The sequence below is a fragment of the Podarcis pityusensis genome (assembly GCF_964106645.2).
Source record: "Podarcis pityusensis genome assembly, chromosome: 7".
In the NCBI taxonomy this organism is placed as follows: Eukaryota; Metazoa; Chordata; class Lepidosauria; order Squamata; family Lacertidae; genus Podarcis; species Podarcis pityusensis.
Window position 1 is genome coordinate 44,774,184 of NC_138031.1, and position 16,602 is coordinate 44,790,785.

General features: G+C 41.6%; 1 protein-coding gene across 2 annotated transcripts in view; it reads right to left on the reverse strand.

The window, feature by feature from the left end:
- The window catches only part of TAF4B (TATA-box binding protein associated factor 4b), a 61,937-nt gene that overhangs the window by 22,376 nt on the left and 22,959 nt on the right, over nt 1-16,602 (reverse strand). For both annotated transcript variants that reach the window (XM_081014432.1, XM_081014431.1), the window contains 9 exons: nt 15,447-15,595; nt 14,744-14,848; nt 13,925-14,092; nt 13,714-13,836; nt 12,432-12,521; nt 11,156-11,812; nt 8,719-8,851; nt 6,679-6,784; nt 1,593-1,762 (listed from right to left, as the gene is read on the reverse strand). In XM_081014432.1, the coding sequence (XP_080870558.1) occupies nt 1,593-1,762; nt 6,679-6,784; nt 8,719-8,851; nt 11,156-11,812; nt 12,432-12,521; nt 13,714-13,836; nt 13,925-14,092; nt 14,744-14,848; nt 15,447-15,560 (1,666 nt within the window). In that variant the 5' untranslated portion in view covers nt 15,561-15,595. The remainder of the gene's footprint in view (nt 1-1,592; nt 1,763-6,678; nt 6,785-8,718; nt 8,852-11,155; nt 11,813-12,431; nt 12,522-13,713; nt 13,837-13,924; nt 14,093-14,743; nt 14,849-15,446; nt 15,596-16,602) is intronic.

Below are 16,602 nucleotides of genomic sequence, written 5' to 3' on the forward strand. Positions count from 1 at the left end.
TTTAAACCAAGGTGTGTGCCCACAGTTTCATCCATGAAGGACAATGAAAAATGCTACTTGTACGGTATTAAATTCACACTTCTAATGTTTAACTCTTTGGATTTTGCATGCAGAGTCCCCGTTACTAAACAGCGTCTGTGCTCTATATCTGAAACACTTCCAGCTAGATGATTTAGGCTTTGTAGGACCTAGCTACCTAACTTCAGTTTGTGGCCATATGCTTCTGCCATTCTCCTTCCTCTGGCTGAGGCCATTTTGGGGCAGGGGAGAAAAGCTGGGGATCCAAGTCAAGGTGGTTTTGGAACAGACTTTCACATGACATAACCCCTTTCCAGGAGCAACCTGTGGCCAAGACACACCTGCACCTTCTACCCCCACCCCAACCATAGGTGAAAGGTGCACACACCCAAAAATATGTTTAAGGGGAAGACAACCCTAGAACATCCCCTCCTATTTAATTGTACCAATAGTGGGATTTGCCTTAAGCACTGCTGTTGGACCTCTTTGCTGTCTGGCTGATTAGTTGGGCACTATCCTTCTCATAGCTGCTTGGTCAAATGGCCCCAGAAGCCTATGCACCAGCACAATGGCTCATGGAACATCTCTCTGATCTACTGCTTCAAAGATGTATTGCTGGCCTGCTCAGAAATAGAACAAAACCCTCAAACATCAGTAAAAAAAATCTCATCAGTAAAGGGATTTCACAAATTGGAAACCACCACCTAGAAAGCCCCGTCAGCAATAAATATCAACTGGGTGCCACCAACAAATCAGGTCTCCCCTGTTGATTATAGGTCCAAGATGGCTTGCGGCCCGAGCCACATAGGGCTGTGTATGCTGGTATTAACACACTAAACAGAGTCCAGTAGGTCATTGGCAACCTGCACAGTGCTTTCAGGACTGATGGCAGTCACATTGTGTTGCCTCACTAAACTAGCAGCTGCATTCTGCACCAGTGGCAACTTCCAGGCAGTCTTCAAGGGCAGTCCCACACAAAGCACATTGCTGTAGTCAAGATGGGAGGTCAACAGAGCATGGACAGTTGTAGCCAGGCTATCCCAGTCCATAAACAGCCATAGCTGGTGAACAAACCAAAGACGAGCATAAACACTCCTAGCCACACAGACTGCACTTGGGGATGCAGTGACAAGCTGGAATCTATAGGTACTCCCAGGCAGCAAACCTGTTCCTGCAGGGTGAATGAAGCCCTTGCAAGAACAGGTCATCCACCCAATTCCCATGTTTCTTGCTTCAAGATTTCTTGGGCAGGGGTTGAAGTCTTTGACTGCATGTGTTAACCAAACAGATGTGTGTTAACTATACATTAGCACTGAGTAGTAAAGACTGCAAAGCACTGGCCAAAATCTCTAGTTTCCCATTTATAAGATAAATATTGCTTCATAATCTCACTTTCAGTGCTGCTGCGATCCAAGCTAATTTGCTATTTAAAAAATTGGCTGCTTAAATACAAGTTCTGTAACTCAGTACAGAGCAACACCAGTACATTCAGGAAAGATGTGGTGTCAAAGTTAAGACTTATGTAGCCTGTTTTGCATTCTGAAGTATCCGCCCCCCGCCCCCAATTCTCTCACCCATTTCTAGGATCTTCTTCTGTAGTGCATCTGAAGAAAGGAAGAGTTCTTCTGGACAAGACCGGATAATTGCGCCGATTGCTTGAGATTTCGAACCGAATATGCATAAACTCTCTTCACTCAAGTTGACCCCAGCCATAGAAGTCACATCGTTGATGTCATCTTCATCTCTACAAGCAAAAATTTCTATTATATTTTGTATTGGGTTATAAAGGCAAACTGTTCTATTAAGTACTGTGCTTACCAACATGACTGTAGGTCCTGTCACTAACTAGGCTGCTTTATTTCTTTGATCTGCGCTAGCTAGAATTTAGCACTGCAAGTTCAAGGTTTAGGTAAACTTGGCAACTTTGGCATAGTTTTCTACAAATGACATAAGCGGGAAAGTGAAGGCTCCTGAGAAAGTCATCACTGACCATGGTTAGAAGTCTGAGGGTTGAGTGAGACATTAAAAACAACAACAACTGAAGAGACTTTGTGGGTAGGGAGATTAGGATCAGAGAAGCAAGTGGGAACGTCCTTGTAAAGAATTCAAAATTCTGCAGAGGAAAAACTGTTGGGAAAGTGGCAATTTGAAGCACTGAAGTTTAACCCATTTAGAACAGGTAACTGACTGATTGCCTGGACACGAGAACCACTTGCCCACAGAACCACTCTCTCTTGTTAGGGCTTAATCTCAGTTTGTTGGGGGCCCACCATACAGCCCACAAGTACAGCCACACACAGCCGCTCTTGATCAGATACTGTGGAGAAACAGAGCTGTGTGCCACCAGCATACTGATAACACATGGCTCCATATCCCCCGATGACTGCTTCCAATGGGTTCATATAGATGTTAAATAGCACTGGGGAACAAGCGAGTTCCCTGCAGCACCTCATAACAAATGTCAAGGGCCTGATGAACATCCCCCCATAGCACTCTTTGGAACTGATGCTGCAGGTAGCATGAACTGGCAGCACCTATGTCACACAGCCAGTCCAGGTCCATGGTTGATGGTATCAAAAGCCACAGAGAAATCAAGCAAAAGCACAAAGGTTGCACTCTGCTTGTTGCACTCCCTTCAGGGAGACCAAGGTTGATTTCATCCCAACATCAGGTCTGGAACCAGACTAAAATGGGTCCAGACTATCGGTTGTATCCAATAATGCCTGCAGCTGCTCTGCCACAACCAGCCAATGACTACCACAGACTAGGGAATCCAGGGCGAGCTTTTTTATATATAGAGCAGTGGACACAGAACCGGCTCCTTCAAGGTACGCCAAATACTTTAAGCTTGCCAAGAGCAAGATCGCATAGAAAAATAAGCACAGTCAAGTCAGAAAAGTATTCGATCTTTTCGTTTAAAAATTAAGGTTATCAGAGAAATGAAGGACAAACAAGGACTTGAACTTGTCTGTGTAATGGTTGAAGGAACTTTACTACAACAACAGAATGAGTAACAAGGGTATATTGCAACATGGGTTCAATTGTCCAATTAACCTAATATTTAAGAGAAGTTGATAAGCAAGCTGGGGCCATTCTAGTTCATTCCAGTAGAGTATTTGATATGGTACACAAGGAAAAATACTCATTTCAGCAAGCAAAAAAAGAGTTACAAGTATTGAAAGAAAAGAAGTGGGATTTTGTTGGGATTGGTCTTGAACCCATTTGTTCATATTTTAGTGAACATGGTATTAAAAATGCACTTGAGGGTCAGCTGAGTAACATGCTCAAGATTAGGGGGTGGCATGAATTGATCTTTTCATTAGGACCTAGCAAGCAGGTATGCGTGGGACCGAATCCCCAGGATCAGAGTGTCTGCCAACATCAATAATATTTCTTCCTGTGGTAGTTATGGATTATCCACAGGAACCATTAATACCGGGACATTTATTTTATCAATTACAGAAGTTGCTTCTCTGCTTAAGCATTTTATTAGTTTGGCTCATAACTATGTCTTTAAGTGTGGAGTACACTGATCTAATCAAAGTTTCCAATTGAAGCAAGCCCCTCCTGGTTTTCTCATTTAGTATCTCATTTAGTAAACTTTTCAATGAAGAAACACACACAAAATCTTGACAAACAAGTCTTTAGCACCCTCTGCTGTTCAAATATTGGCCCTGCACTTTTCACTATTTTAATTACACAATTGTTCTAAAAATAAGGACAGGCTTGAGCTAAAGCCTGTAAGATGCCAGCCAGAGGCTGCTAATCAAAATCTGCATGGAGCAATTTAAAATTTAATCTAGGATTAGGTTGGTAGCAGCAGCTACATACTCATCTGTGTTCATTGTCTTTCTTTAAATTTAAGAAAGCTCTCACACAGGTAAAAAGCTAAATTAAGACATCTGGACAAAAGTATGATTGTTCCAGCTTTAGGATGAAGGATTTCAGATTACCATTCTTTTTACCGAAGTGTGATGCTACAGAAACAATGGCTCCCAAATGCTGTTCACCATGGACCACTTGAAAATTGCAACAGGTCTTGGTGGACCAAATTAATGTTTTTTTCTGCATGTTGTAGCGATTTTAATGTGCTGTGCTAGGTGCTGCATGATTTTGATCATATTTTTATTTCCCATATGTTGTATGTTATTGTGTTACAATTTGAATTCCGTAGAATTCAAATTGTAACACAATGTAAGAAATGAAACCAAGAAATAGCAATACAATTAAAATGAATATGAATATTTAACGTGATGTATGCACCACCTTCCACATTCAACCACAGACACCCCATGTACCATATGAATGAAGCTCTATGTGGTCCACAGACCAGAGTTTGGGGAAAGCACTAAGTCCCCCAACCCCCAAGTACATAGTCTCTTGTAGGTAGTGTAACTTCCAGCTAGACTCTGCAGGCACAGATAGTGAAATAATCTTCCTTAACAGCCATGAATTAACACAGTTATCTTTCAGTTTTAATTATATGGTAGAAGTTCAATACAGCATTTGATGCTGCTAACTGCTGGGATGTCAGACCTTATGCTACAACTTAGAAGTAGTAGTGAGAACAGAAACTTCCTGAACTACAGCTAAAGCAGCTACCCTAACCTTCCACATTTGGAGGGGAAAAGCTCCCTTGCTACAGTCTTTTGCCATAGTATAAAAGGGAAAGGGACCCCTGACCATTAGGTCCAGTCATGGGCGACTCTGGGGTTGCGGCGCTCATCTCGCTTTATTGGCCAAGGGAGCCAGCATACAGCTTCCTGGTCATGTGGCCAGCATGACTAAGCCACTTCTGGTGAACCAGAGCAGCGCACGGAAATGCCGTTTACCTTCCTGCCAGAGTGATACCTATCTACTTGCACTTTGACATGCTTTTGAAATGCTAGGTTGGCAGGAGCAGGGACCAAGTAATGGGAGCTCACCCCACCGCGGGGATTCAAACTGCCAACCTTCTGATTGGCAAGTCTTAGGCTCTGTGGTTTAACCCACAGCACCACCCGCGTCCCTGCCATAGTATACTAGCACTAAATTAGTAGAGTTGCTCTCACATTTTATACCTACGGCCCTCCACCAGATATTGCCAGTCTTGGGGTTACTGGGCCTACCTTATGTACACTGAAGTGTCTAAAACTTAGCTGAATGCCATACTTATGCCCTACGGCCCCAGCCAGCATGGCTAATGGTCAGGGATGGAAGGAGTTGTAGTTCCAACAACATCTGAACAGCCAAAGGTTCCCCTTCAGCACAAGATGCCACTGACATCCTTGCCTCCCTCCCCAAACCCAAAACATTTTATGCATGGCACAGACTTCTACTAAATCCTTGTGCTATTACACCAAAAGGTAGCACAACACTAGTTTAAGGGGACAGGCTAGAGCCCAATAAAGGAAGGGGCCAAGATGTTCTGGAGTGACTTTTTGCCCCAAGAGTGGACTACACTAATGTGTCAACTTCTGAGCCCTCTATGCAACAGAAATCTGAAAGGGGTTTTCCTTCCAGTTACTGGCCACATTCAAATGATTTTTCAGGGCGATGAAAGCAAATGCAGCTTCTTTTCCAACAATCACAGACAACTAGACACATCTGATTTCAACTGAAATCTGTTAATAAATCTCAAGTCTGTATTAAACCCTAGGTAAGATTCAGCTTCCACTGCGGGAGGCAGTGGAAGACAGAAGTGCCTGGCATCCTCTGGTCCATGGGGTCACGAAGAGTCGGACACGACTAAGCGTCTAAACAACAACAACAAGAAGATTCAGCTAACAGGTATGATACCCTTCTGAACCCTACAAAAAAGCTGCTGGGCTATTTAAAAGGAATAGAGTTTGCCGACTTAGAATTAGCTTAAATCTATCAGGAGTGGGCAAATATAGTATATTTGACTACCTCAAACCCCAACAGAATAACTAAGAAAAATATGGTATGTAGAGTTATTAATGAAGCTGACTTATTTTCATCAAGTTACTTTAGAAAGCAGCTTAACAGGATCAGTGAAATACAATCTTTGTTCATAATTTATGGAATAATGTTATATTACAATTACTTTTTCTTTAAGTGTTCCAACAAGAATTGACTGAATTATCTAATTTCATTAATATTCTTTTTTGAATATTAAGTGTGCAATTAAAATCTGCTCACATATACTTTACAATGTATAATTTGTTCAAGCATTTTATTCATATTACTTAGGATAAAGCAATCTCAAATCCAAAGAAAACTCTTTAAAATGTGGGAAGATTTAGTTCCCACAGACTTAAATTGTATTGTCCTTCAGTGAGGTAGCAATACTGATATTTTGCAATGTGCAAATTCATTTAATGAGTTGGACAGTTAGAAGACAGGATAAGGAGTTCAAAATAAAAGAACTAGGATTAGCAGCTAGATAAATAAAAGCCTTGACTTCAGGAGCATATAACCCAATCAAGCTCTGGAATGTAAATATCTGAAACAGCTGGCAGGGCAAATTTTAGGCTTTTCCTTTCATTAGCACTAAAACATCAGAACCAAGGAAGCAAAAACTCCCATCAGAAATCTTAAATATTTATTTAGGCATCACTCGATTCTCTGTGGCTGTTTGCTTCCCATCCACCCCCACACCCTGCCTCCCAGCCAGGCTTTTGCATAGTACACAAACTTCCGACTTTGTTTATTTTTTACCTGAAGGATTTTGTTCCCTTCTCCCTTATTTTATTTCTCTGAACAGGAGATGCTTGAAGCGACAGAATTTTGTTTCCTGGCAGGGTAATTTGTTTCACAATGGAACCTAAAAAAAAAGATGAACAATCTGTAGCAGAAAGCAAAATCCTTAATGACATTCAGCGCACAGCGCACCCAAGAACAGATATCTGGAGAGACTGTGTCCAGGATTTTTCTTTTCTGTTTTTTTAAATGAAAGCTGCGTATTTGCTTCAAGGTCAAAAAGCAGTTCCCATACACATTATCTGCTCAAGTTATTTTATCAGGACATGGACACCTGGACAACTGTGCTACAGCCAAGAATATTCCAACATTAAAGGTATCTGTAACTGTTGCCTTTAACAAAGGCTGCTCCCTCTTGTAATTAAGAGAACTTTCCAAGTGATTTTCAAGACAACTGCTTTTAGCACAGTTAATACATTTGCTGTGCAAGGTCCAGCCATCTTTCTTAAAGGTTGTGGATGGGTCAATGGATAGTACTGTGCCAATATTCAAGAGGTAGCATCTATCACTGGGAAAATGCACTTCTGGTATTCAGGATATCATGAGAAAGCTTAGGGTAAATGGTACAAGCCTGGGCAAACTGCTCCTCCTCAAAACTCCTGGCCACCTTCTAGTGTGGCCAAGAAGACAGAACAGAAGCTTTTGCTTATTCACAGTGTAGTGTTACATCTTAACCCTAAAATGGTTAATCTTATAGATGGTTTGTAATGGAAAGTAGAGCTTTGAACTCCTTGTTGAGAGGAGAGGAACTTCAGCAGCCCGAGGCTCATCCGGGTTCATTCCTATCATCATAAAACCATTATGATAGCCAAAGCTCAGCTATCATAAACAAATGCTGGAATTTGTTTTCCCATGTATCATGGCACCTATTATTTACATATTCATAGTTCAGACTTTCATAAAAACATCAAATTGGTATACAACATTTAGGAATACAATCCACACATTCATAAAAACATTAAAAACCACCAACAAATACTGAAAGGTTAAAAAGAGATAATTCATATTAAAAAGGCCTGTCTGAACAACAGTTTTCAAAAGACATTGGGAAAAAAGCGAGAAATGGTTCCTGCTGAATCTCTACTGGACGTGAGTTCTACAGGTCTGGAACTGCCACACCCAAGGTCTGGCTCATAGTAAAGGCCATCAAATATCAGAGATAAGTGGAACCACTAGAAGTTCCTCATCAGAGGATCTCAGTGATCCAGATGGAACATAGAATCAGACAAACTCTTAATGTATTTTTGGCCCAAGTTGTTTACAACTTTCAGCCTGGAAAATTGGCAACAAGTGCCGGTTTCTTAGCAGCTGAGTAACATGTTGCAATTAACTACAGTGTGCAACACTAAGAGAGATGCCCAAGTCTACCTTATCCCCGTTTTAAACATTTTTGTGAACCTGGTGACTTCAGAGTTGAATTACTGCAACCAAGCAACTCTATGTGGGGCTTCCTTTGTGCTTAACCCAGAAACTGCTGTTAGTGAATACAGCTGCAGTTCACTTGCTGCCAGGAATGAGAATCTGTCAGCATGCAACACCTCTGCTCAGAGATCCGCAGTGGTTGTCATTTTCTTACCTGGCCAAGTATATAAAGCCACTTAATGGCTAGGGAGCAGTTCAGTTGCGTGATCACCTTAACCCAAATGTGCCCACTCAACCACTTTGATATGTGGAACCGGCGCCATTACAGGTGCCACATAATACTAGTTCCACAGCTGTAAGAAAACAATCTTTGGACACTTTGGAATTCCCTGCTTATTGACATCAGACAAAACATTGAGCTGTACCACTGAAATGCAGGACACCCCACCAAGCACAGAGATACATTCTTTAAAGTGGAAACAGCATGGTGCACTTTGTGGTTCAAATCAATTTTTATTTTATTTTATTTATTGAATCTATATACCGCCCTATACCCGGAGGTCTCAAGGCAGTTCACAGAAAGCTATGCAAGCTATGGTTTGTGTATGAGGTCTGAAATCAGCCAGATAACTGTACCTGCAGGAAGCTGGCTAGACTGGATCAAAGTGTTTAATGGCATTTTTTCACCTGATTTGTTCACAGCATGGAGTGAAGCCTGTTCGAGTGTGACCACTTTTTTCAAGATACTTCCTGAAGGCTGCTGGACTATCTGGAAAAGTTACACATAAAAGTACTCAGCACACATTGCAAACCTAAACAGTCACAATATTAGATCAAGTTAGTCATGCACATGAAAGTGCAACACTTGCATCAGGGCTGACCAAGTCATCCAAGATCAAGCTTGTAAACGACATTAGCATGTCAAATGGCTTTAAGAAGTCTGACTACACTCCCCCTCTTTCAGCAACAATGGGTACAATCATATTGGCAGGACACATGCTTTGTGAGAATTCCAATATAAACTTATTTGCACACTTAAAAGACACCGATAGAACCACTGCTCAGTGTTCTCCCTTCTATCAGAGGCACCAAAGTTTGCAATATGGAACAGGCCCTTCCCAGTGGCACCAATGAGATTATGAAACTTTCTCCCCTTGGTCTTTCCTGTTTAGGATAGCTGGAATTTGCTTCAGAAGGGATTTGTGGATCTGGTGAATTTATGAACTTGTGTCAAACCGCTGGTGCTCCTCTTCGATTTTTTTCCCCCTGTTTTATTGGCTGTTTGATGTTGGTTTAAACACATGAAACTGCTTTGGGGATAATGTCAAAAAGCAGGATGAAATTATCTTAAATAAATCTGTTTGATCATAAAATGAGATCAAAGCTACCTACTGCTACGACTCAAAAGGGCAAATATCAGAAGCCATTTTGCCATGGCTCACAGTTAAAGACATTATGTACCCCCAATGTTTTACAAAGACTAAAAGTGCCTTCTAACCTCTCCTGCTCCCATATATTCAACAGCTTTCCAGAATATTAACAAGTTTGATGTAGGGGTTCTGCGGTGAAGTTTGAATGGTGTGAACTTTATGCCAAAAGCAGGAGATGCTTAACCCCACCCCCACCCCAAACGTGAAAAAATAAAAAATCAGGGTCAAACTGTTCCATTTCCATGGGAGGAAATTAGAATCTTCCCAGTGACGTGAACCTCTACAAATAAGAACTAGATGGGCATTTTAAAACTGCCAAGCGAAACATCGACGTTTTCTTCAACTGGACTACAGATCACATCATCTGCTGTCACTTAGCCCTAACTCTCAGGAATTATTAAAGTTGCAGTTCCACAGCGTCTAAGGATCCCAAGGATGAAGAGCACCAATTCTAGAGACAGAACAGTCCAGAAAATGTTATAGATCAGACAGAAAAAACACCCCTGTCCTTAAGAGGCCATTATCTGATACCTAATCATGGAGCTCTTCACACAGTGTATATGTACAATTTGCAGCACTGCAAATTTATTAACCTAGGGAAAGTCTGCTGGATCAGGCCAATGGCTCATCTTGTCCAAGCATCCTGTTCTTGCAGTAGCCAAGCAGGTGCCTATGGGAAATGCACAAGGAGGACCTGAGAACTCTCCTCTCCTGCAGTTTCTAGCAACCGGTATTCAGAAGCAAACTGCTGCCAATCATGGAGGCACAACACAGCCATCACAGTTAGTAGCCACTGGTAGCCACTGAATTTGCCTGAACCTCTTTTAAAGACATCCAAGATGGCAGCCATCACTGCCTCCATAGCTTAGCTATGTGCTGCTTGAAGTAGTGCTTTCTTTTATCTGTCTGTGAAAGGTTTCCTGCTCTCCTTATCAAACAGAAAATAACTGCACAGTAACTTTAACATCTCTTTCAGTTGGTAGATCAGGGAGAAAAGGGATGTCCAACAACAGTACCTATGGTGACTTCAAATGAGACAGACTTAGAAGTGGGGAGCTGAGTCACCATTCAACATTTGTACAGCCCTTGAACATTCAAAGCATGTAACATAGTCTTTAATCCGTACAATAACCCAGTAAAGTAGACCATATCCCCCCAATCTGTATTATGGGAATGAGGCCAAGATATAATGGTCTGTCTACGGTCAAGTACACAGAATGGGTGAGCTGTGCAAATACAAACCCAGTTCAAGTATTCATGCTCAGTAAAGTTCTGGTATTGGAATGCTTAGTTTACATTGTCAAATAGAAAGCTGCTCTGTTTAGTATCTGCCAGAGTTTTATTCATGGAGATGGGTGCTAAATGTTCCTGATTCTTTGAGTGGATTGCTATCAGACAGATATATTCTTCAGTGTTGCTTAGTACTCACATATGTCCATACTGCCCCTTTCCTCATATATTATTAACCTTTTAAAATGTACATCTCAGGTGTCAAGTTATGCAAGGTACGTAAGGGGCAAATACACATTTTAATTATTTGCTGATAAACTGCCTTTGAATTGCTGGCTCAGCTGAACTGCTAAGGTTAGCAAACTTCAGAGCTTTACAGATCAAGAGCAAGATAAACTTATCAACTGCTTTACCTTTACAGCCTGTGACGTCTGAGCTGAATGGGAAAGGACCGAACTGGGATGGACAACTCTGATAGTGATTGGTTTCCCAGCAACTGGCATTATGGATTGGAGAGACGTGGTCACTGCTGTTGTAGCAGTTGGTGCAGCAGTAGTCAAGGTTGGCTTCAGAGCTTGTAGAGATGTTGCTGCAGCAGAAGATGGCGGCTTTATAGAACTAGGAGCAGCAAATGCAGGTGATGACGACATTGCAGGGGTATGGACTGGTTTCACAACCTGGAGAGAAGTGGTACCAGTTGCCACCATTGCAGTGGAGGAGACTGGATGTACAGCTCTCACAGTAGTCGGTTTAGTGGAGGGAACGGGACTGGCACCTTGAAGGGAGAGTGTCCCTGACAAAACAGGAGTGGTCTGAACAACCTGAAGAGAACCAGATCCTCTTGTCACCCCTGATGTACAGAGGACTGGGCCTGAAGTCTGTTGGGAGGGTATCCCCGTCGGAATTTTAAGAGCGGTCGCAGTCACAGGAGTGCTGGCAGCAGGTACCGAAGAAGTGGATGATGCTGTGCTACAAATAGGAGGAGCTGTTTGTGGTCCTGATTGTTGAAGACACTGCCGTATAAAGGCCTGTGCATCAGGCATTAATTGCCGTAAGGCAAACATACTTTTCTACGCAAGGAAGAAAGCAATAGATAAAAATTAAGATCCTGCATTTTCCTTCCACCATTGACACTGCACTGTGTCTCACTGAATAGTATCAATGTCCTACTAAAACATTAAAAAGATAACTAGCAGACCAGCTAAACAATACAAATTATCACATCTGATCTTCAAGGAAGATTCCTAAAGTTCAGGCTGTTTGCCTTTGCAATCATTAACAAATCTGCACTTTGATAGGAGACTTAAGCACACTGGACAACATCCCAGACACATTTATGAAGCTGGTCCTGAAGTCCTGCTCTTGTTGCATGTGTGAGAGCCACAATAACCTGAATGGGCAGGAAGTTTCCCCTGAATGGGTAGAATTTATCGAAATGGTACATGCAGGTTTGTGCCAGCTAGCCTCACAAACTTGCGGGTCCCACTTCTCATCACAACACCATGGAGGCATGGACAGAATTTCACTGGAAGGGCTCACTTTCCCACACTAACCACGTGATGCTGACTCCCAGTGTGTTTTGCTTTGCAAATTAATTCTCCTGACATTTCAAAACAACCTTTCACCCAGCCATCAAGGACCATCACCACTTTGATACTTAAAATGTGGAGCAAATTCATTTAGACATACCTTGAGAAAAGGGAGAAGATAGGGCTGAGGGGAAGACTTTAGCTCAATGTACAGTTTTCTAGTAAATTCTTCAGGTTCCATTTTGGCTTCCTAGATAGGAAAGGAAATGGTTGCACAAATGTAACGTGTCGTTTCTCCAGGTGTGCCTAAACTGAACCCACCAATTCACTCACTTTCTAGTACTAACAATTTCATACACTGAATATTCTATTCAACAATTAAATTGAAGAAAGTGTACAGTATCAGCAGGCTCCCAAAAGGAATCTAAGACAAATTCTTCACTGGTTAAGAACCAGCAACTGTGGGCAATAAGTTAGATTTCTAAGTTGTTACTAGAAACTTGGAAATGCACCAAGGCGGTAAAAAAAATGTGCAATATTTCTGCCACATGACTAGAGAGACAGACTGCAGAGAGTCAAATTTCTCCTAGTTTGTATCCAGAAGCAGCTAAAATAAAACAAAACCCTTCCTATTTGTTTAGCTTCTCTTTCCTGTTTCCCACCTGTATCTGTAGCATGTGTTACTATAACAGGCAGTATTCAACTTGCCTATTCTGAACATGCTCAGGAAAAGCAAAAACAGCTACAGAAGTATTGCCATGTCATACACTCTACACCAGTCACTCTGTGAAAAAGAATGGGATCAGCTTCTGGCAATTATGACACTCCAACATTAATGAGCATGCTGCAGAAGTCTAAAAGCTTTGCAAATGCCAGATATGCCATTTCCTGGACATATCTGGGGTTCGTCCATTGGAAATAGAGTCCGTGCGGAATTTCCAAAAATCACTAAAAATGTCCAAGAAACCCCAGATGTATGGCAACTCATGTCGGATTTTTCACTTTTTGAAATAGGGCAACCCTAGCATATGCAAACTCATTTTGCAACCTAGACCTCCCTGTTTAAGGCACATGCATATCTAAACATGTTATAGAAAAACTTACTGGGGGGGGGGGGAGAGGAGCTTTTCATTGTTTGAGAGGTCTGCAAGAATGGCTCACGTTATGGTGTGCCTGAGAATTCTGCATCCCTCTGAATGTTGTCCCAGTACTCATGTTAGGACTGGAACATTGGCCTGCAGCCACGCTGCCTGATGACTGGGATCCTTGCCTTATGCCATGCCCCACTGTGCACTGCAGCCAATGACGTTGTGGCCTCTAATATGCCCCCATGTAATTAATCCATCCCGTACTTCACACCCTCATTTCCTGTGTGCACACAAATCACTTCTGAGTAAATACATTTAGGATCAGGGCACAAATACTTGCAGATGAACTTTTACCAACAGACTTTGTACCAGGTTCTTCACATTCTGTCCGATTTCAGGTGCTTGAGGCCCACTGGACGCCAGTTTTATTAGTGTTGCTAGGAAGTTTTTGCACTTTTCCACATTTTCCAGCATTTCCTGATAGGAAGCCAAAAGAGTAAATTAACTTCTGTTCAGTTCTGAAATACTGGGAAAGGTAAGCAATCTTAGATTACTTTGCACTTACTTTAGAGGTGCTGGCCTGTGCTACTGTCCTACTTTCTGTGTCAGGGACTGGCTTTGTAGCAATAGAGAGCACAGAAGAATCAGAAATAGGCGGCTTTGCCACTGGTCCCGTAATCAAAGACTTTGCAGCCACAACTGTGGTGCTGCTATTATTTGTTGATGCTATTGACTGGAAGAAATTAAACATTTAAGTAGCTAGATTCAATTCTGACAGGAAAAAGCAAAACTAAAGCTGTTACATTAATATTAGTATCAGGAAGGCACCTTTGTTCTACTGGTGTTGGTGCCTACTACCCTCCAACACAACTTTCCAAGAATGTCTCCCATTCACACTTTTAGGAGAAAGCAAACAGATACACATAATATTATGCACGCAGATTAGCTCGTGTGAACCTACATTTAGATTTAGCTATAATGATTTTGTCTGACAGATAGTAATCCTAAAAACCGTGCACATTTCCATCAACCACCAGAAGCTGAGAATGACCATCACTGAAGAGAGCTCATAAAGCATTATGTTTAGAGGTAGACTCCTTTACTGCAGTCAGATTCAGGCATTAGACACTACCATAGGCTGGGGAATATGGATGACTAACCCAACCCATATGGCAACATGAATGAGGCAGATGACTGGGGGTAGGGGGAGTTTTCCTGTTCCTCAGCATGTTTTGAGTTACATTGGCAAGTGCACCATTGGGCACATGTAAAAAAAAGAAAAGATACATGCAGCATGATTTATAAAGCCACCTTGCCATTTATTAGATTTGTGACTCAGTGAGCTAAAAAGTTTAAGTGCCAGAAAATAACAAGGAGGTCATACCTGGATTATAGCAGGCTTCTTAACATTGGAATTGACAGAAGGAGTTGTCCAAGTCACTGTTGTATGAGGAGCAGCTGATACTTTCAGTACTTGAGTTCCAGAATTCTTTCAGAAAGATAATAGAATATATATTGTTAGGTAAAAGCCTCAAAAGGAAATCTCAGGTAAGCGGCCGAGCACCATTTCCGTCTAACTGGACACATCAGTGTTATTTGTCCTAACTTCAAGTAGGCTGGGCAAAAGTCTTTTCTGAACAGGAAGATGCAAACGATAAAGAAGAGGATCCAGGAGCATGCCAAGTAGAGAAGGTTTCTTTCTATGGATAGGAAGAAATGCTATGACTTAAGAAGCATTTCAGGCTATGACTGTTCAAGTGTTTTTATTTCTACATACTGAAATAATTATTTTCCATCCATGTAGTAACAGTGATAGCTGGTATGAGCAAGTTGAATGCAGAGGAAAGAACAGAAAATCACTGTACTATATAGGCAATTAAGGCTTAACATTTTAAAGTTGTTTAAGCTCCTACGTATGGGCAAGTGGTGCCAGAAAAAGATGGAAATGATTCCTGCATCTAGACTAGATTCACTTCACTGCTGCACCCACATCCCTGAGAAAGACATACACTGGCCCAAGTCCTGTGGAAAGCTATAGTAGCAGAAGAAACACACACCAAAACTGCTATTACAGAGGATGTACAGACCTGTACAGTCTGTATTTTGACTGTAGGTGCATTTGCAGGCAATGATTGTCGTACATTTGGGTTCTTTTGGGACTGGCTTTGAACCTGAGCAAGTGCTTGTTGGGACAGCAGCATCAGCTGTCCAGTGCTGCTTCTGACAAGAACCGTTCCTGCAGGAAAGAAAATACTATCAGATCCTTCCACTACACGTTCTTAAGAGCAAGTACATAAATCTGAGTTTGTTTAATCCAAACTTTTAAGCAAGAAATCGGCAGCATAAAGAGTACATGAATTATGCAATATTACAGTGCTTCTATAGTACTGCACACTTCCCTTCTAGGCTCCTCTGTTTAAACAGCAGACTACTACATTCCTGCTGTGCTCCAGTTAGTGTTATGACAGACGTAGCTTATTGTTTGACCTTTTAAAAATCCATCAAACATATTTAAGAATAAATTCTGAATTGGTTTAGTTTAGTCACACATCTCTGCTCTCACAGCTTGCAATATAGAGATGTTAAGACACGCCACACCACAATGTTAGTCCTGCTTTTGGCAATGGCTTCTGTATTAAATATTTTTAGATTACACATATTTATAACTCTCCCCCTTTCACTCAGGGGTCCGAGGGCAGGGTACAAACACCTAAAAATCACAAATATATAAAATCAACACAAAACAATCATGAACGAAATCAAATGGCAACAACAACAAAATGAAAATGCAGCCAGGAGAAACAAGTCAAAATGCACCTGACAGCCAGCCACAAAGGCCTGGACAAAGGTGTGTTTTCACCTGCCTTTGAAAAGACCAAAATGTTGGAGCATGATGCACCCAAGGGGAGGTCCTACCATACTTAAAAAGTAATTGTCATAGTCTTGATAGACAATGCTGTGTGACTGCACGCTTCTGAGACCACCTACGTGTTTCTTTTTAGGCAAGAAATCTCATGCTTGATATTCTTCACCAGACAAGGTTCATTCTAAAAAAAAAAAAGGTGAGGGCCTTCTTTTGCTCAAATCAGGAATTTTTAATTAGATATACAACTCTAGAATCTAACATTTTAATACTGATTTTAAGGCACTTATCCATGTTTATGATATTAAAGTAGTAAGGGGAAGTCTGCCTCATAGGCACACACCCCTCCCCAGAGAGCCAGTGTGGTGTAGTGGTTAAGA